The following is a 21,582-nucleotide window of genomic DNA, read 5'->3' as shown; positions in this document are numbered from 1 at the left end:
AGATAGCAAGGTGCTGGGGCACTTACTCAAAGGAAGGACTAAACAGTTGAAATCTCTGGATTATAAATCTTGTTTTTAAAAGTCAGCTAGTATTTTTCAGGTAGTAATTATGTTATCCAGAGCTAGTAGAATTTGAATGAAGACTTAATTTGCACAGAGTTTTACTGTTAGTGTATTTTGTTGATGTGATCTTTTTGTAATGACTATTTCCTTTCTGCATAGGAGGGTGCAATACTGGTCTTCCTGCCAGGCTGGGATAATATCAGTACTTTACATGATCTTTTGATGTCACAAGTGATGTTTAAATCAGGTATTATGTCAGTGTATTTTATTACAATTTCAAGAGAGATATGTGAATCATGTAGTTTGTTTTTTCTTCTGTAACTTGAAGTGTTGCTTCTTAGGCTTCCTCAATGTGGAAATTTGGTATTTTAAGTCTAAATTGCTCTTCTTTTCTTTCCTTTCATTTTGCTTTTCTTTTTCTTTTAAGAAGTCAGTTCTGTTTTTCAAGTCAGAAACAAAGTGTTTCTGTGTATATAGTGAAGCTCCTTAAAATTTACCTAATAAAATTAAGCCTTAAAGTTAAAAATCGGCATTTGGATTTTTTTTATTTTGTTCATCCACCAGGAGTTTACTTAGTGGTAGGGATAGAGTTAGAAAAGATTACTCTTGACTTCGTTGTTTTGTTTGCAATACTGGAGATTGAATCCAGGGCCTTGTGCCTGCAGGCAAAGGCTGTACCACCAAACTACGCCCCAAGTTTTTTTTGTTTTTTATTTTGAGACAGGGTCTCATTCTTTAAGTACCAGGCTGAGCCCAAACTTGCAATCTCTTTGCCTCATCATCCCGTGTAGCTGGTATTGCAGGCCTGCACCATTACACTTGTCTTACTGCCAGCTTTTGAGCATTCTTCAGGAATTTGGACAAAATATTTATCAATGTAAAATAAATGGTAAAAGAAAATGTCAGCTGAAACTTGCTGAGGCAGTCAGAAAATAAAGAATTAAGTCGATTTGTTTTTGTGTAGAAATGTAAATTAAGAATTGTTTAGTTCATCAGCTGAATTCATTGTTCTGTATATGTTTAATAGGCCTTTTCTGCATCTCTTTAAAGCTTAATTTATTTTTAAATTTTCAGATAAATTTATCATTATACCATTACATTCACTGATGCCTACCGTAAATCAGACACAGGTACGTTGTTAAATATATTTGTTTTCTTTTAAGCTGAAGCACATTTTAGGAACTGGTTTTTGTGTTTTAATTTTTTTTTTAAAGAAGCGTTTTCAGAGTAATGCATATGAATCCATACTTCCTTGAGTGTCTTAAATGGTGCTTCAGGGATGACTGCACAAAACACTGACTAACAAAGGGTAATCCAAAAATCAAATTAGTTTTATCAACATTAAAGAAAAGTTTAAAAAATTGATTTCACCAACAACTTGTATGGGTTTCCTGGATAAAAGAAAAAGATATATGTATATCACTAGAAGTCATTCAACCTGGAAATTCATCATCTGTGATATACTATGGCTTGAAGTTTGAGATTTTTATTTTGCACTTAATGTATCAGCAGATATGAGATTTCCTGTTCATTAATAATGTATTTGTGTTTTGGCTCTGTGAGATACAAAGATTTCCCTAATTAGACTGTATACTTCATTCTTAGAAGAAAGGTCATTTCTGTACAATATGGTTTTAAGACCCTGGTAAATTTAATACATCAGAAAAGCTATACTTTTTTTTTCCTAGTTTCTCCACCTCTTCCTTGCAAGAAAAAAAAAGACTGTTTGCTCTGTTAGGTCTGGTTAAGACTCAGGCAGCTAAATGAGTTACAGAGTCCATATATGAGGGAAAGAGGGAAAGAATGAACTTTTGATCCCAAATGTAGAAAGAGTATTTAGTGTATAGGTACTTCAGTCTTTATCCCCAAAACTAGTAAAGTATGTATTGTTTTGTTGGAGAGTATGTGACCTGGCCAGGAAACATTTTTCTTCTTTAATTACTGTTTTTATAAATGAATGGATAGGTGTATGCCTTTCTTTTGCATTGTAGCCAGTGGTACTTGACTATATGTCTTCCTTCTTTGGTTGCATTATCAGCGGTAGACAGAATTATTTGTAGGGTTCATTATCTGAAGAGCTGGTTTTGCTTTATTACTCCAGTGTAATTGCAAATTATATAATGGTTCAGCCAACTGACATCCATTTTGATTGCTTGGGCCTTGGTGATCTTACCTGTGTAGGTTTTACCTCACAGTTGTTATCTTTAAACTTTTTTTTCTGTACCTCCTTCTTTTGTTGAACTATGTTCCATAAATTCAAATTTTTTTGAAATCTGTAAGCTGATTTAAGATTTATAGTGATGTATATTTATTTTACAAATATAACTAAAAATAGATACATATGTTAGTGATTGAACAGAGTACTAAAAATGAATGGAATCTGAATTACAATAATATGTAACAGAAATTAATGTACGCTTAGGATTTTAATGTCTTCATTCTTACAGGTATTTAAAAGAACTCCTCCTGGTGTTCGGAAGATAGTAATTGCCACCAACATCGCAGAGACTAGGTAAAAATAGTTTTCAGTGTAAATTATTGATACATACGGAAGTTTCAAGCCCTGTAAATGACTAGTATACCATATCTTTTTTTCTGTACAAGATGCTTGTAGTTTCTTAAAGTTCTTTCTTTTAAACTTAGTCATGGTAGTAACCATAGCTTTATTTTTTGGTTTTGTTTGTTTTAACCTGTGCTACTCTTTTAGCCCTTTTCATCAACATGGCCTTTTAAGTGGGTTTTTTTTTTTTTTTCAATGCTTTTTAAAGAAGCACAGGAACTTGGGTCAGTTTGGTTCTGGTTGCCGGGGATATTATTTGATAATTAGTTACTTAAAACGATTCTATACCCTTAAGGTGCTATATATAGCTTAGTCACTGAAAAGATTATTTTATAGATCTGGTATTAAACCGTGGCATTCGGGGGACCCACATTATTAAGCGTAGGAAAATACTGAGAAGGCTACAGAGTCTGGCCGTGGGCAAGTAAGAGTTTAGTACGCGGCCTTCAGAGTCGGCACTGTGAGCTACTCACGCGGCCGTCCACTAGTTGCCTGCTCCCTATAGCGCTGGTAAATATGAGAGGAGTGGTAATAATTCTCTAAAAGCCATCTATAGACTTGCTACAGGCTAATGGTGATTCGATGTGTTTTTAATATTTTTGTATCTATTTTCCAAACAGCATTACCATAGATGATGTAGTTTTTGTGATAGATGGAGGAAAAATTAAAGAGACACACTTTGATACTCAGAACAACATCAGTACAATGTCTGCTGAGTGGGTTAGCAAAGCCAATGCCAAGCAGAGGAAAGGCCGAGCTGGAAGGTAAGATGGGACCCTTATCCAAAGCATTTAGAAGCCCACAAAACTTTTCCTGTAGCAAGATATGTCACTATGATTTAAAAATATTACTTACTAAGAGTTAGCTTCCGTATTTTAAACTTAATACAGCACAGTTTTAAATGAGAAAATTGTTGTAGTTAATAGTATTTGGGAAAGTATCTGCCACATTTGCTGATTTGTAGATGTTTTATTTTTAGTTTCTTAGTTCATTTAAATTAGATTCTTTATGCTGCAGATGGTTTTTCCATTCTTTTTTTTTAATGTATAGTACTTAATAAGACCTCATGCTATGTGCGTGTTTGATCATTGCCTAACCTTTCAATGTAATTAACTTTGTGTAATCTTCCTTAGAGTGCTGAGGTAGATAGGTTATTATCACCACTTTCAGAGTAAGAAAATGAATATACAGAGAAATAATTTGGGCCAGTCATATAGTTCAACAGCGCTCAGGGTCCTGAGTTCAGTTCCCAGTACAAAAAGAAAAAATAATAATTTGACGTCACAAGATTTTGTAGAAGTAGAGCCAGATTTTGAGTCCAGGCAATCTACCTACTAGTCCGTGTACTTGGTAGCCATTTGATTTTTCACCAGTTGTTAACAACGTGAACACAGGAAAGTACTTTTTTTTCATTGATGTAGTAAATAAGAATCTCTCTTTGCTAAGGAAAAATACAAAGTATTTGCTTTGAACTTCTTCCTTTTAATGCATACTTCATACTCTTATTCATGCAAATGATAGAATCATGTCTGGAGCTGCATTAGAGTTTTTCTTTTATCTCTACAAAGTAGAAAAGACTCCCATTCATTTTCAGATACAGACCTATTTAAGAGAAAGACAGTTGAATGAAAGCTTTACTAACCATTTTGTTAACACTTTGAGTTTGCACTCTAAAATTCTGACCCACTGGCATGATCTTCACAGATTACCTATGATGAGTTGGTTTCCAAGTGGTTTATTAAGGTTGTGCAGTTGATGTTTTGGCCTAGTCGTTCCTTTAGCAAAGTCTAATGATGAGGTCATTTTGGAGGCAACCACATGTGCCTCATTGGGAGTATTTTTGATTTCTATAGAGACACATTATATAGTTATGATTCTACATAGACCTGTTGCGAGAATTTTTAGAATTTGTGTTTTCTTACAGCAGCAAAAGCCTATAGAAGTATTTACTCTGCTTGAATACTGCATAAATTGCTGTCATTTCTTCACATCTGACTTTAACGTTGTTGGAAAAGTGCTATCACTCATGTCACTAGTTGCCAATATGAAACTGAAATTTCTAGTGTCCCTCTGAGAAGTCACTAAATAAAAAGTGCTTAAAATCTTTTTAAATGACACAGGCCAACATAATGCCATGTATCTACAGGCACATTTGAGTTTATAACTCTTCATCTTGACCTGAGATGCTCAGTTCATACTTAGCACGGTCATCCAGAATCTGTCAGCAGTAGGGAACCAGAGCGCTGGCCGGGCTGGGGAACCTCATGTTTCTTATGAAACAAACTGACATATGATATCAGAATGCAGTTAGCTAGAAGGAATGAGTTCTCCTGCTGTGTAGCACAGCGGACTGACTAGTTCATAGGAAAGCGTTACATATGTTATTTGTTTGTTTTTTTTGTTTTTCTCCGGTACCGGGAACCGAACTCACGACCTTGCGCTTGCCAGGCAGGCGCTTTTGCTGCTGAGCTAAATCCCCAGCCCCCGAGTTACTTATGTTATGAAGAACTAACAGAGGCACTTGAAGGCTTCAAAGTAGTAATGAGACAGAAATGCCAATTACTGCCTTATCCTACATATTTTGATATATTAAGCCTTATTTCGTGATTTGATCCGTGCATGTTGTATGCATCTATCTAAATGTCAAACACTATACCTCATAAATGTGATGATACAGCATACTAATTAAAAAAGAAACACCGGGGTCCAAAAAACAAACCAAAAAAACCCCAAAGTTGACACCTTGGGAAAGAGGCTTCAGGGTTTTTCCAGAACAAGTTGGAAGAAAGAAATGAGGTTCATAGAAATGAAATACTAATTATGTGAAACACTTTTGTGGCTTGTAAGAAAGAGGTACTGGCTGCTTGCCCTTCTCAGTCCCTTTCTCTGGAGTTCTAAAACTCCCTTTCTCTGGAGTTCTAAAAAGTCATTGATAATGCTTTTGAGGGTTTTTTTTGTCTTTTTCTTTCTTTTTAAAGAGTTCAACCTGGTCATTGCTATCATCTGTATAATGGTCTTAGAGCAAGTCTTCTAGATGACTATCAACTACCAGAAATTTTGAGAACTCCTTTGGAAGAACTTTGTTTGCAAATAAAGGTAAATTAGGTGGGAGAATGAAGAATTTAAATAGGATGTAGTACTCTAATTTCCAACATCTTTTATAGAAAAAGCTACTGTAGTAATCTATAAGAACTTTTTATCGTGTCCCAGCAAACCATTTGAACTTCCTCAGATGTCTATTACATAGTGTATAATTATGGGCTGTTCTGGAGCCAAGCTTCCTATATTTGAATCCCACATCCTCCCTGAAACTTGGACAGATTATCTAATTGCAGGTAAATTCTTAGAGGAGTACGATATGTAGTACATGTTCAATAAATGTTACCTACTGATACTACATCTTAAGATTTATCTATCCACTGTTAGAAACTACTTAGCATTTTTTTGCATCCTACATATTTTGATATATTAAGCCTTATTTCGAAGATAATCAGTAATCCACTTTTGAGATTTTAATCAGCTGCTTTTCAAGAGTTACTGGTAGATAGCATTACATTGACCTTTAAATATGTTTTATAGAGTCACAGATATACTTTTTAATTTATTTGCTAAAATAACTAACTTGAAAATGATTCATCAGTTTTGGTGGTTTAAATTGTTATGTCAATATATTATTTATGCTTAATTATTTTGTCTTCCCCACAGATTCTAAGGCTGGGTGGAATTGCTTATTTTCTGAGTAGGTTAATGGATCCACCGTCAAATGAGGCTGTGTTGCTCTCCATAAGACATCTGATGGAACTGGCAAGTTTGATTTTTTTCAGTAATACGTGTTGTAGTGCATAATGCTTACACTCTCGTGTAGTATGCGTACATGTACGTCGGAATTCCTTGTTTAATCCCCTTTTCCTCCCTTCTTACCACGTCCATCTCTTGCTCTTCCACTGTGAGAAAGATCTGTCTCCCTGCTTCCTATTATCTGTCTTTTATGTTGCTCTTTATTTATATTTTGGGCTTTCCATATACGAGAAACCATGCAGTATTTAAACTTGTTTGTCTGGTTTATTTCACTCAATATTACGGTCTCAAGGTACGTCCATTTTTCTGCAAGTGACTTGTTTATCTTTCTGTATGGCAGAAACAGTAAAAGTAACTGGAAATGTACACACAGTACTCTGTGTGTACATTTTCTTTATCCATTCACCTCGTGATGGACATACAGGCTGCTTGTGAGATTTAGCTGTTATTATTATTATTTTTTTTTTTGTCTTTTCTTCCGGTACCGGGAATCGAACTCACGACCTTGCGCTTGCCAGGCAGGTGCTTTGCCGCTGAGCTAAATCCCCAGCCCCAAGATTTTAGCTGTTATGACTTGTGCTGCTATAAACATGAGTATGCATTAACACTTTCAGGAAGACACTTAGAAGGGAAATGGCTAGGTCAAATGGAATTTCTAGTTTTAGTTTTTTGAGGAATCTCCACACTTCTTTTTTTTCTTTAAATTCCAGCTTAGTATTAAAGCATGTAAGTCAGTAGATCAATAAATGTTAAAATATCAAATTTGATTTATTATTAGACTTTGGCTTAGTATATGAGGTATTAATTAGGAAGTTATAAGACCATACTTTTGGCATGTTCTTTTACTATTAGGCTTTTTCTATACTTTTTTTTTTTTACTGCAAGCCTGATCTAAAATACATGAAATTTTAAATTCTTTAGTTGCTGATTTTTATACATATTCTTGAAACAAACTTGGCTTAGTCTACTTTTCCTATCAATGTTTTTTGTCAAATTCAGGTAAATTAATGATACTATGGATATTTTATAAGGGCAACTCTTTAATTTCTTTTAAAGGAATACTAACAAAATAGCCATTGTCCAAAATGCGTAAGTCCTCAACCTGTGATTTTTTTTTGAGATGCTAGTTCCAGTTTTAAGCGACCACTTAGGCATCACTCTCGTATAAGACCATATTAAGAAAGGAGCAGAACTTGTTGAGTTAATGCTCACAGTAAAGAGAAAAGCACAGAGAGATCTACCGTGAGGTCAACTGTGCGCTACACCTGCAGCCTTTGTATAGCAAGTTAAACTGAATTAAATTAAAAATTCAGTGTCTCAATTCTTATCACACATTTCAGATGCTCAGTAACACATGTGGCTACCTTACTGGGCAGCACAAATATCGAATATTTCTGTCTTTTATAAGTTCTCTTGGTTAGGGTTGGATTACAGTTAGTCAAAGACATGTTTTAAATATTTCACAGGTTTTTTGGGGAGCCGTCCAATTTTGATGATGTAGACATACTGGAACATCATATCTCTTAATATAATAGCTATTTAAATGAAAAAACGTTGTAAGTTACTAACCATCTCCACTGGAATTTGGATTAGATTTAGTGAGATCACTGGAATTTAGGAAGTAGTGAGGTTTTACTGTTGGCCGCTCCTCGCAGCCAGACTTTTAGCTGGTGCAGTGTCATGCTGAGAGGTAGGTGGTGAGCAGAGAATAGTACAGATGGGCAACCAGAGGACACGCCTCAACTCTGAGGCCCAAGTGCAGCGGTTTCCTCTCTCCTAACGGAATAAAAGAGCAAGTCTGTCATTTACAGGTAATACATGAAAAGGACAGCAAATATTTGCCATATCTGCCAGCAAATACTTGCCAATTGTGGGATGAGACCCACAGTTTTTTAGAATACTTTTTATTTTGAAATACAGCATGCACATCCAGGAAAAGTGGGAATAAATATATACCCTTACTTTCTGACGAAGGCAGTATTGCGTAATAATTACCCAGGTGAAGAACATACTCAAAAAGCCCCCTTCGTGTGCCCTTCCAGTTACTTCCAGGACCCTTTGTCCTCAAGATAACCTCTATCATAATTTCTGTCCTGACCGTTGGTAATCTGTACTTGGTTTGTCATACAGCATGTTTGTAAAGGCTTGTTAAATTTTGCCAATTTTGTGAACTTTATACAAACTCATGAAGGATGTAGGATTTTTTCTAGGTAGGTGGGAGGAACAGCATTAGTAGGTATCTAGATATTTTAATTTTTTAATTTAATTTGCATTTCCATGATTGTTACTGAATTTATGAGCAGCTTTTCATGTTAATTGCGTATTTGGAAATCTTTGCTATATATTATTGATGCCGGTTTTTCCTGTTAGGTTGTAGATTATTATATATTTTTTGTGTACTATTGATCGGAGCCTTTTATCAGTTGTGTATTGTATGTATATATTTTCTTCTTTGCTCTTTTTAAAGTTTCTTATCAAGAAAATGTTTTAATGCTGTCAGATATATCAGTCTAAAAAGTTACTGGTTTTTACCCCAAAAGAAATCTGCATACTCTGGGATCACGAAGTTTTATTTTTAAACTTTATTATTTTGTCCTTCACATGTAGCTGTGTAATCCATAGGCCGGAGTCTTCAGCTTTTATAGACATAGGTCTGATGGATGGAATACTGTAGAACAGTGGTGGTGAACCTGTAGCATATGTGCCGTGGCGGGCTGTTTATCAATGAAAGATATAAAAGGTTCTCCATCACTGCTACAGAAAAATTCATCCATCTCTGCTGAACCCTTTGACAAAGTGTCTGTGAATTTGCATATTGGTCTGTTTTTCTCGTGAGCTGGTGTCACACTGCCTTAATTATCAGTTTGGGGAGATTTGACATATTTATAATGTCTTACATAACAGAACATGGTGTATCACCTAATACCTACATGTAGAGTTTTTCTATTTGTAATTTTTGTTGTTGTTGTAATGAATTGCATTGATATTTCAAATGTTGAACTAGTTTAATTCCTGAAATAAACCCAGCTACTTGGATTCAGTTTGGCATTACAGTATTTTGTCTTTTTAATGTGTAAACTATTTAGTAGTTTTCTTCAAATGCTACTGTCAAAGTTAGGTATCAAGATTGGGTAGGCTCAAGAACTAATCAAGCATTATAATTTTATTCTCTTTGAGTTTTTATAAGATCATGATATTTAGAAATTTATGTCTAATGGATATTTATGGGCTTTAAAAAATTATTTCTTTGTTGTATTTTTTTCTTGTGCACTTAGTTATTTTGTGTACTGAAATTCTGTTTACAAATTTATTTGTAGATAAAAATCTAAAGGCTGGGGTGATAGTTTCTTCCAGAGAGGATGTTTGTTGTTTCTGCCAGGGAAAGACACCAACTTCAACCTCCTTGAATCTCTCTGCCTTCCCCAATCCTAGATTTGTCATTTTTACAGATCTTTTGCTTTTGCCTTGGTACCTTCACTTGCTTATTGAGCGGTACTCAGGGCTGTGGTTGGACCAGATTACCTAGGGAGCCTGAGCACAAGTCATTTCCAATTCCCAGGGTTCTAGACACTTCCCTTTTCTTTTGTCTTCCTGTCTCATTGTACCTAAAGGAGCAAAATCTAGGGTTTGTGTGTTTCACCCAACTATCTATCACTGTATCTTTCTGTTTTTTCTGCCACTCTTGTGCTTTTGTGGTTGGTTTTCTTTATTTTACTAAAGGTTTGCTAGTTTATTTCTCTTGTTACATTTCCAGTTATGCCAAGTTGTGGATTAATTTTGTTTTTGCTTAGATAAGTTTTTAACCGTTGCTAACATCAGAAGTTATTTTTTGATAGAAAAAAGCTGTAGCAGAACAGTAAGGGAAAATGAAATAGCAGTTGAAGATTGCACTATCCCCGCATTTGGGTTTAAGAAAATGAGTAGTGACTAGTTACATTTCTTAAATAAACTAAAATGGCTTTAATCGTAGTGCTTTCCCATGCTTATTTTAAAAGTAGTCTTCCTTTACAGAATGCTTTGGATAAACAGGAAGAGTTGACACCTCTTGGAGTCCACTTGGCACGACTGCCAGTTGAGCCACACATTGGGAAAATGATTCTTTTTGGAGCTCTTTTCTGCTGCTTAGACCCAGTACTCACCATCGCTGCAAGCCTCAGCTTCAAAGACCCTTTTGTCATTCCACTGGTAAGGAGTAGGGACGTAGCATCTGAGCGCATTTAGATGCTAAAAGTAGCTGTTGCTTTAGGTACTTCTAAAAAATTTTATCAGTACATTTTTATGAGCTTTTTAATTAGGATATTTTTATTTTAGTGTCAGAAAAGTTTAAATTGCCATTATCTTTTCTTTTTTTTCTTTTTTCTTAGGGAAAAGAAAAGATTGCAGATGCAAGAAGAAAGGAATTAGCAAAGGAAACGAGAAGTGATCACCTGACAGTTGTGAATGCGTTTGAGGTATTAAAAAAAATTCTTGCTCTAGATTTGGACAGATTTGTTCAGTTGAAACACTGATAATAGAATAGGGACGTAGTTAACCTTTAAAAACATCTATATTACACATACCAGGAATAAATTGCTGAGAATATTTAAAAGTAAGTGATTATTTGAAGAATAGCTAATTCATTTTAAATTTTGTAATAGCTCATTATATTTACTCTTTTAGAATAAACGCCTGATTTGTGTTTGGTAAGAATAAAACAAATGAACTGTTTAAATTTTTTATATTTTACAGTTTTTTTACATCTTACCTTTCTGTCTCCATTAATAATCTCACTAGTTTTATATTCAGATGTAACACTTTGATCAGCCATCATAATTATGCATATAATTCAGTTAGGTAGATGTTTTCTCTTCCAAAAGCCAAGGTTATCCGAGATAGCTGCTATCCGTCTTTATACAATTTGAGTGTGATCTGGGTTTGAGAGGAAGTAGCTTTTTACAGCACCCTACATCAGTAATGGCAAACGTTTTAGAGCCCCAGTGGTGATGAACAGCCCACCGTGGCGTGTGCCGTAGGTTTGCCGCCGCTCACCTACGTTGTATTTTGTAGTGCTCACTATGGAAACTGGGTTTTTTTCTTTTCCCTTGGATTTATGTAATCTGTCTTCTCTTTCCCCATTTTCCTCTTTTTGCAACTAAGAAAAACATTTATGAAGCTGAAAATGTAATAGCGTTAAATTTAGCGGTGTGTTCTTTTGGATTGATAGTTCGTGTACAGTATGATGTCGTTTTGTAAAAAATACAGAATTACTAAATAGCCTGTGCTTACGTGTCAAAAACACCAGTGTTTCATGGCAGTTTCTTTTAAGGATCAGACTCATGAGAAATTTGGTTTTTTTTTTTTTTAGTTTGTAAAATTTTTTTTTTTTTTTGCGGTACTGGGAATTGAACTCACGACCTTGCAGCTGCCAAACAGGCGCTTATGCCGCTGAGCTATATCCCCAGCCCCCGTTTGTAAATTTTAAAATTCTTTGAATTTTTGAATGTGGAAGATTAAAGTGTGCAAAAATAAAACTAAAAACAATCTGCTGTGAGGACAATACAAATAGATTTCTTCCTTGGTCCCATAGGGATGGGAGGAAGCTAAGCGACGCGGTTTCAGATGTGAGAAAGACTATTGCTGGGAATATTTTCTGTCTTCAAACACACTGCAGGTAACGTTGATTGTTTTAAATTAATTACTGCATACGCTAGATCAGAGCGCGTATGTGTTTATTTTGTGCTTTTCTATCTATAGCAAAAGGATAAATATGCACAACGTATATTCTTATGTCTGAATCAAGACTCTTAATATATGTAATCAAAAATGCCTAATTGGCAAAGTGAAAAGTGAGTGACATGAGGGCTTATTTCTAAGGGTACATTTCTGTAGTCTCTGCAGGATACTACAGGCAGAGGAAAAGAGAAAAAGAGAATGGGCCTTGGCATACTTCAGGAGCAGATACCATAACTTTCTTGATAAGGAATAGCTTAATAAGAATGTGTGTTATCTTCTCACAGTAGTGCCTCTACATAGAGATACTGTGTGATTGATTGTTACTCGAAGAATTATAAAAGAACATTTCTCTGAAAGGAAAAAATAAAATGAGCCAGAAGTAGGTAGAGGGCTGAATCCAAGTGTTAACTTGAGAATATGGTATCAAGATCCTGATGCAAGTCTAAGGCCAAAGATCAAAGCATCCAAGAAATACTGTTCCTTTGAGCTCAAAAAAACTTATTAACAATTAAATGCTGCCTATTAAGAAATCAGAAGACTTCAGGAATGGAAAATGCATGCTGAGTCAGCTAATAGTGTAGAGTTGAAGTTGTTTAAATGCAGAACTAACATAAAGTTGTGGTGAGAGTTGTACATACAGAAGAGAATGTAAAGATTGTTATCCTGAACAGTATAATGGTAATGAAAATCAGGAGGTGGCCAAGAGAATCGTCTGTAGGAAAATTTGGTGAGGAGTCTAAAGTTACATCTTTATAAAAGGGATATATACTTACATTTGACCAGCTTTATGTTTTGTAATCTTTTAAGCTTAGCAAATACTTCTTTAGAAAATATATGTTGTGAATGTGAAAAATGTAGATTCATCTAGCCAGTTACTTTTTTTCTACGTAACTTCTTTAAATTGAATGAAAGTTGATTAAAAGATTTTTTTAAAAACAACCCTTAACAGTATTTAAGACTGATCTCATTGTGGATACATTTTTTTCTGATTTTGTTAGTTAGATATGCCTGGTGAGTGTCTGCAGTTTGCTTACCTAGAACGAGTGTTTCTTTCCGGAGATCATTGATTACTGAGATGAGAGAAGATTCTTCATTGATATTTTTCTATTTCTTAAAAGCTTTATACTGAGCCATGCATTAGTTTTACTAAAATTATAATTTTTCTTTAAAACAAACCTATGTGCCCTTGTGTTACCAATAAGTAGTTGTTGCTAATACAAATGGATATTGCTTATTTTCTTTGTGTTTTTCTACTTTTTGAAATATGAGGTGAAGAGGAATTTAGAGTTACATTAGTGAATTTTTCAAAATAGAGTTATCCTTATGATTTTTCCGTATAGTATACAAACCATTTTATAAAAGACTACATTGTACTGTAGGCTTGCAAACCATGTAGTCTCGTTTTTAAGCCTTTATCTCTATTTAGTACAAGAGACCACAGACAACATGTAGGTTAGTGGGTGTGACTGTGTTCTAGTAAAACTTTATTGACAAAAACAGGCGTTTGTAGTTTGCTGACATCTTTTGGAAACATCACAGTTTTGCAAGTTTTTGTAGAGGCGGGAAAGCTTATACTGAACTTACTCCGCATGCCGTTTTTCCTCATGTGTGTGCTAATTCTGTTCGTTGCCGTTGCTCCTGTAGATGCTGCATAACATGAAAGGGCAGTTTGCTGAGCATCTTCTTGCAGCTGGATTTGTAAGCAGTAGAAACCCTAAAGATCCAAAAGCTAATATAAACTCAGGTACGCCAGGAAACACAGTGTCAGTAACTTGCCATTTTGTCAGTTGTCTTGGTATTTTACTTTTTTGTTTCTGCCCTTCCATTCCCAATAGATAATGAGAAGATAATTAAAGCTGTCATCTGTGCTGGTTTATATCCCAAAGTTGCTAAAATCCGACTAAATTTGGGTAAAAAAAGAAAAATGTAAGCATTGAAGATTATTATGAATTACATATAATTCTCTCTGAATTTTTGAAATCCTCTGTGGCAACATGGCTTTTATACTTATTTGTTTGTATTTATATTTGGACCTTATTCATGACTACTAAATTACTTGCAAATAACCTTGATAGTAGCTGGATATGAGAAGACATAGTTTAGCCTAGTAACTAAGCGGATTCTAGAAAGGGTACAGAGGTACTGAAAGTCACAGATGGCTGGTGGTTTGTGAATTGCTACCACTCTTTTGGAAAGCAGTCTAGATGAGAATTATGTATCAGGTTATTAAAATAGTCAGTGGTTCAGTGTGTTGATATGTACACATTTTGAGAAATACTATCCTAAGAGACTAGTTCCACATATTTTTTAACAGTTGTATATATCTAGTAGCAAAGGAGAAATTACAGTTTTATAATTCCATATTTATGACATTTTTATAGGTAGACATATGAAACAGTCATTGTGTAGTAACATGTAAAGTATTAGAGCTGATTCTAAATGAAAAGATTGGACTTTGTAAGTGTGAGCATGTGCAGAGATGGACCAGCATGCAGTACTTCGCAGCAGGTTTTCAGTGGAAGTGACCAACCCCCCTGCAACCCCCTTCTCCCACCCCAACATATTTGACTGTTCCTGGCAGTATTTATATGGTCGTCATAACTGGGGTGGTGTGATGAACTTGCACTAGATAGAGGCCAGGGATACCGTTAAACATCCCATAATGTACAGGCAGCTCCCTACAGCTAAAAACTGCCCAGTTCAGTGTCAGTAGTGCTGAGGTTGGGAAGCCTTATTTTAAGGTGTAAGATTATGGGTAAATAAATTAATTATAATCATGTTTGAACTGCCCATATTTTAAGTTGCAGAGGACTTTTTTGATATTAACACTTTGCCAGATTTTTTTTTTCCTTTATATCTAGCTTTAGAACTAACTTAACAGAGAGACTGTTTAAAATAAAAATAGTTCATTATCTTCTACCGTCCTGCAAGGGCTTTCTGAAAAAACATAGCTTTCTTTGGATTGGTGCTTTGTTTTGTCTAGACTATAGGGGGTGAACAGATTTTGGCTTATTGGCTAAAAGGATTTTTATAAATTTTTGTTGAAACACAGCCTATATCCATTCATTCATGTGTTACCTGTCTGCTTTCCTCCTATTCTAGCAGGGCTGGGTATTGTGACAATTTGTAGAGCTCCTAAAGCTCAGAGTACTTACTGTATCTGGTCCTCTATAGAGATTTGCCCACTAACAGTTTGTGGATCGTTAGTTCCTATGGTCTTGTCTAATTACAGAAAATTACTGTTTAAAAATAACTTTTAAAATACCTCTGAGAATTGGAAGATTGAACTAAATTGTACCACAATACATTTATTTCAGATATTTCTTTTTTGAATTGGATTTATGTGTGGGACTACTAAAACATTTTTAGATTCTTTTAAATCAGTTTTACAAAAAAAAAACACAGATGGTCAGTTTTTAATTTTATGTTCTTCTGGATACACTGAAATTTTTAAATTGATCATTTCCTGAAGTTACTATATAAATCAAGGACTGTTTTTTAATACTGTTACTATCATAGTGAAATATTTAGATTGTTCTATTGGTCTGAATCACTTAATAATTATTTAAAGTATCCATTCTTCATCCTCAGTGATATAGTATATGTTAACATATTCAAGGAGTGTTCTGTCACTTTCCAGTATGTTGAGTAATTACACCTGCAAGGGATTAGTTATATGATTGAGTACTTATATTTAGTCTTTACCTGATGTTTTTCTCTGTATCATTAAGAAAATTCTGCTTTCTTCGGATATAAACTCTTAAATTTATACTTTGCAAAAATGAACATATCTGTGGAAGTTTTTGTTTTGATTTAGATTCTGTGACGTGTTTGCTTTTTACTCCATCCGCTGTTAGGTTTTGATGCATTGAAGACAAAATTAATTCCTTAGAAAATTTCTTGTAACAGACTGCATGTTAACTTTTATAAAGGGTGAAAGTTCACACAAAAACGGACGGCCTGGTTTCTATTCATCCTAAATCTGTTAATGTGGAGCAAACAGACTTCCATTACAACTGGCTCATCTACCATTTAAAGATGAGAACAAGCAGTGTAAGTGAGCATTTGAAATTACTGTGGATGTGAACTACCAGTAATGGGATATTTGTCATTGTAAGCAGCTTTTTTCTCTGACAGAAATTACAACTTTTTTCCTTAAGCAGGTAACCTATATTTTTATGTTGTAATATGTTTTGATGAATCCTTGTATTTTCATAAAATAAGACATTTATTTGGTTTATATGATTTCCTTTCAAATACCATTTTCAAGAATTAGTGACATTTTATTTTGTTTAGTTTTTGCCGACATTTTAGAGCCAGGCATTAATGATGGACACTTGTAATCCAGGCTGAGGCAGGGGGATTCCTGTGAGTTGGAGGTCAGCCTGAGCTACATAGTGGTTTTAGGGGCAGCCTGGACTGCACAATGAGACCCTGTCTCAAAAAACTTCTTTAAAAAGGTGGGGGGGAATTCCTGACATTTTAAGCCAAGTGTAGCGCTGCACACCTGTAACCCAGCATGCTAAGAGACTGAGGCAGAAGGGCTGCAAGTTTTGAGCCTGTCTTGGACAATTTAGGGACTTGATTGAACGCTGTCTCAAAGCTAAAAAGAAGAAAAGGACTGGAGAAGTAGTTCAGTTCTGAGGCCCTGGCTTTAATCTCTAGTATCACCTCTCCAGAAAAACAAATCCTGGCATTTTACAGTTTGTAGAAGTTTATAGTGTATAAAGGATTTTGTTGGTATGTTAGTATTCGCTTTATAAGTCAGAATATTAAGTAGGATTCTGTTTATTTTCTACTTTAGAACATGAGGTAATTTCTTGTATACTGAATATATACATAAAAATAATTTCAGCTGTAGTATTTTTGTTTTGACACTTACAAAACATCTTGCTCAAAGGAGTAGTGGTATATTTCAAGTTAAAACGAAAACATAAAACCTATATATTCTCCAAATAAAGAATGGTTCATTTAAAACATTCAGAATTAATCTGCATAACGTACTAGCAAACTAAAACATTCCCACCGGCTTGAAGCACCTTCAGCATGCAGGCCTGGCAGTTCACGGGCAGCATGGGCAGTCGCACGTGTACCACCAGTAATTCAAGCAAGCAGGAGTGTAACGCATTCAACTTGGAGCCGCCTGACCGTGAGCCATAAGCATTATGGCCCCGTCCTGAACATGTTGCTGTTCGTTTTAGAAGGAAGCTACTAACGGGTGATATTGTTAATGTAGGAATGATCCTTTTGCACTGCTGAATGTAATAATACACTTTCTCATTACAGATATACTTGTATGACTGCACGGAAGTTTCCCCATATTGTCTCTTGTTCTTTGGAGGTGATATTTCCATCCAGAAGGATAATGATCAGGAGACTATTGCTGTAGATGAATGGATTATATTTCAGTCTCCAGCAAGAATTGCCCATCTTGTTAAGGTGACTGACTACATAATTCTCTTTCGGTCTGCATACAAGTCAGCATGTGGCCATGTGGTTTTGCTACAAGGTTTTGATACATTAGACATTTCTTGCTTTATTTCAACAGAGAAAATTGTGTTAAGAAATTGATTTTTCAGTTTTTCCAAATTACTTTTTGAGGTATTAACAGACCAACTATTCTACATGATCATTAAGATTAAAGTTTGAACTTTTTACAATGCGGTACCAGCTAAAGAAAGTCAGTTTTATCTATTATATAATTTGCAAATATATCAGCCTGTGTTGACTATGCATGATTTTTCCAACTTTAGGACTTAAGAAAGGAACTGGATACGCTTCTTCAAGAGAAGATCGAAAGTCCTCATCCTGTAGACTGGAAAGACACTAAGTCCAGAGACTGTGCGGTACTGTCAGCTATTATAGACTTGATCAAAACACAGGAAAAGGCAACTCCCAGGAATTTCCCACCACGAGTCCAGGATGGCTATTACAGCTGACAACTCTTCTGTGATGGTCTGAGAAGCCAGTTTGTCAGCCATTTTTCCCATTGCTTAAGTTTTGGCTAAATGCCAAACCTGGAGACATAATTTTCCAGTGTAAGGTAGAAACCTGTAGTAGGTAGTGAAGATTTCATGTGCATGGCTTCACGGTGTCGTCTGTAGCTACTGTAAATGTACTGTAAAAAGCACTGTGTCCTCTGATCACAGCCTCTGTTGTGGTCATGTCCATACTTTGCGAGCATTTCCCTTGTATGTATTGAGTATTGATTGCACCACTGAAGAATTCCTTTGTTCCATTATATGAAATTAATTTTCCGCCCATGATCATTAAGTATAGAATCAGTAAAAACAAAATGGTTAGCCGGAAAGTGTCAGGTTAAGAATTATAAGGCAACCATGTTTTTTTTATAAGAAAGTTTTATCAGAAGTAAGTTGTAATAAAGCCCAGTATTTAATAAAATGTACAGTGTGTAAATCTCTGCTGATTTCACGCTTGGTTTCTATGTCTTCACCTATCTCTTTACTTGAGGTTTTTACTGTTTAGTAGATACACAGCCCTTTTCATTGCCCTTTGCAGCACGGAGTAGCAACTGAGAACACGAGTCTGGAGTTGATTACCTAGGGTCAAGGCTCCACTCAGTCACGTTCTAAATGTCGTGGGCAAGTACTTAGCCTTTCTGTTCTTTTTTCCTTAATCTAAAGTACAGATAAAAATTCGGGGGATTAAATACGTTAATACATGTAAAGTACATAGACTAACGCCTGATGCTAAATTTCACGAATCTTAGTTATTATTTGTTTCTGAAATTTTTTTAAATGTAGAATAATCTGTTACATTATTTTGTTCAGTCCCTTACCTTCTTAGCCAGCAGAATCTAGTGTGACTTGTACTGTGCATTTGCAGCCCTGTCAAACTGGGACAAATACTATTGGTTGCAGCCATTTTATCGCTTCCTTATTGCTTGTTTCAAGTATCTCTGCACAGCTGTTAGGAGCCAATGATGTGGTCTTTGTCCCCTTAAAAAGTAATTAGAGAGGTGTGAGTACGAGTGAATCTGTCTTGCCAGTGGCAGGTGAGGAGCACTCTACAAGGGGATGTCTGAGAAGGATTTTTCTTAGTTATAAACTTCATGGAGGAAACTGCCCTCTTTGGACAGTGCCTCGTCTGAATCTGGTAATTTGGCCTTTCTGTAACCACTTGTGGTCACAAGAAAACGAACAACCGTATCTTGAGGATGGCTCAGTAAGAAGGTGGAACTGTCCAGAGTCCTTGATAATGCTGGAGAACTGCAGAATTAACCAGCTCTCCAGTTGCCGTACATGTGGACGTCAATGTGTCCTTCATTGTGTAAGCCACTTTCAAAGGGTATGTTTAATATAGCAGAGATGATACTAACCAAGCCGTCCTACCCATCAAGCGTTTGCTCAAGCCGCTTTCTTGCATTTATTACGCTGTATAACAGTTTGGATCCTTAATGTCTAAAGGTGTGAAAATAGTACTACTGGATATATTACAAAAGGAAACAGGAATTGCACCCTGCTGTACCCTAAGGAATGCAGATTTTATTTTGCCTTCCAGTAAATGCAAGGAAATAAAAGGAATTGGAGCATCATACAATGATGGACAGGTATTGATAATGCAACACGGATCTGTTCACAGCACTGGTTCTGCTACTGTTTCCATTTCAGAAACGTATGCCACCTACCGCTGCCTGCGAAGGGGGTAAAGGTGCTCTGTGTCCTGTGCCTGCTGGTCTTCCAAAGTGGTTTCTCTGAATTCCCTCGAGGCATGTCACAACACTGCAGCATGTTAGTTCTGCTCCTAAAGTCAAGGTGATCATCAGGCCCTGTTTGCTTTATAACAATATTTAGGTTTGTGCTTTTTATTATCCAATTTAAATTCATAGTCCTTTGACCTAAATGGAAAATTCTTTCTTGGAAGAAAGAATTAAAAGATTCTTCAGAAAAGAAAAAAATAAGATTACTTGATTCTGTGTTTGCAATGGGAACACATGAATGAGAGAAGTGTCCCTTAAGGATTAGTAAGTGAGGCGTCCACAGAGATCAGATAGTCACTTCGATTTTTCACTGCTGCACTGCTGATCAGAATGAAAATTTTAATTAAAGGTGCTATTTGTTTCTTTTATTTATAAACTAGCAATTGCTAAATGGAGAACATACTGTCAAGTCTAAACAGCATTTGTTCTTTACTGTCTTAAAGTAAGACATAAAATTAAGAAAACCTTGCCTTGCCATTCTGATCATTATAGAGAATAACTTGAAAAAATGACTGACACATTTGTGGAGGGAAAAGTGAATAATGTTTAAAAGCATAAAGGATGCGTGCATATGATGCCTTCCTAACTCATTTGAGCAAAAGCTCAGAATAAGTTTATTCCAGCTAATTGCAGGTTACTCTGTATTTTTGCTGCTTGTTAAAAACAAAGTCCACTCTAAAAGTTACTAATTGTAGAAAACCTTTAAAGGGAATTTATTTTACTACCTTCTAACCCAGAATAAATTGTGGTAAATTTCTTCCCATCCTCGGCTCTGGGTTTATATTTATTTGTATGTAAGTGTGGTCATATTGTATATTCATTGTATTCATAATAATGTGAATTGTTTTTAAATGACTTTAAAACAATCTGTCTTTAAAACAGTACATCTTCATTGAGTAATATTTTGGAAATTCAACAAAGTAAATCATGCTACCGTTGTTACATTTTTATATATTTTTGTGCTTTTTTAAGGTTTAAGATATTATTTTATACATGATGAAGTTAACCAATTCAAATGTATAATTTGATGAATTTTGTCAGCTGTATAAAGTTATGTAATTAATACCACCACATTATGCTTTTTAATTTTTTATTTAAAATCTCTTTTCCCACTCATAAACCCAAAACTTCTGTTTCCCTTTGCAGGCAATTCCCTTTCCCCACTTCTGCCCCTTGACAACTTTTTTTTTTTTTTTTTGCTACCGGGAATTGAACTCAAGACTGTGTTTGCCAGTCAGACACTTGTGCCACTGAGCTGTATCCCGGCCCCCTTGACAACTCTTGATCTGCTTTTTGTTACTCGTTTTCCCTTTTCTAGACCTTTACATGGAATCATACTCAGTTTTTATGGCTAACATTTTCCACTTAAATCTTTTGAGATAACTCATGTTATTGCATATACTAGTAATTCTTTTAATTGTTTAGTATTTCATTATGTTTTTACATGTATTCATTCACCAATTGGTGGATATTTGTCTTATTTTCAGTTCTTTTGGTGTTACAAATAAAGCTGCTGTGAACACGTGTACAAGTCTTCATGTGACTGTTTTCACTTTCTTGAATACTAAAAGTTGATTGCTTCATCATATGCGAGTGTGTGCAGAAGAAATCCCCGAACTTCATGGAAGAGCTGTACCATCTTTGCATTCTTGACAGCATTATATTGAGGGGTCCAAGTGTTTCATGTCCTTGCCAGTACTTGGATTTCTAGTTAGAGTTTGGTGGTTTG

The 21,582-nt window shown here is 35.3% G+C and overlaps 1 protein-coding gene across 2 annotated transcripts in view; it reads left to right on the top strand.

The window, feature by feature from the left end:
* The window catches only part of Dhx36 (DEAH (Asp-Glu-Ala-His) box polypeptide 36), a 42,201-nt gene extending 20,823 nt beyond the window's left edge, over positions 1-21,378 (top strand). For both annotated transcript variants that reach the window (XM_005393058.2, XM_013518656.1), the window contains exons 12-25: positions 223-310; positions 1,138-1,193; positions 2,511-2,575; positions 3,244-3,387; positions 5,602-5,719; positions 6,329-6,427; positions 10,433-10,606; positions 10,786-10,872; positions 11,988-12,071; positions 13,778-13,877; positions 13,969-14,059; positions 16,066-16,186; positions 17,420-17,572; positions 17,887-21,378. In XM_005393058.2, coding sequence (XP_005393115.1) covers positions 223-310; positions 1,138-1,193; positions 2,511-2,575; positions 3,244-3,387; positions 5,602-5,719; positions 6,329-6,427; positions 10,433-10,606; positions 10,786-10,872; positions 11,988-12,071; positions 13,778-13,877; positions 13,969-14,059; positions 16,066-16,186; positions 17,420-17,572; positions 17,887-18,072 — 1,566 coding nt within the window. In that variant the 3' untranslated portion in view covers positions 18,073-21,378. The remainder of the gene's footprint in view (positions 1-222; positions 311-1,137; positions 1,194-2,510; positions 2,576-3,243; positions 3,388-5,601; positions 5,720-6,328; positions 6,428-10,432; positions 10,607-10,785; positions 10,873-11,987; positions 12,072-13,777; positions 13,878-13,968; positions 14,060-16,065; positions 16,187-17,419; positions 17,573-17,886) is intronic.
* The last annotated feature ends 204 nt before the right edge of the window (positions 21,379-21,582 follow it).

The sequence above is a fragment of the Chinchilla lanigera genome, unplaced genomic scaffold (genome assembly GCF_000276665.1).
Source record: "Chinchilla lanigera isolate Chin_1 unplaced genomic scaffold, ChiLan1.0 scaffold00047, whole genome shotgun sequence".
Classification (NCBI taxonomy): domain Eukaryota; kingdom Metazoa; phylum Chordata; class Mammalia; order Rodentia; family Chinchillidae; genus Chinchilla; species Chinchilla lanigera.
This window is presented reverse-complemented; position numbering and strand designations above follow the sequence as displayed.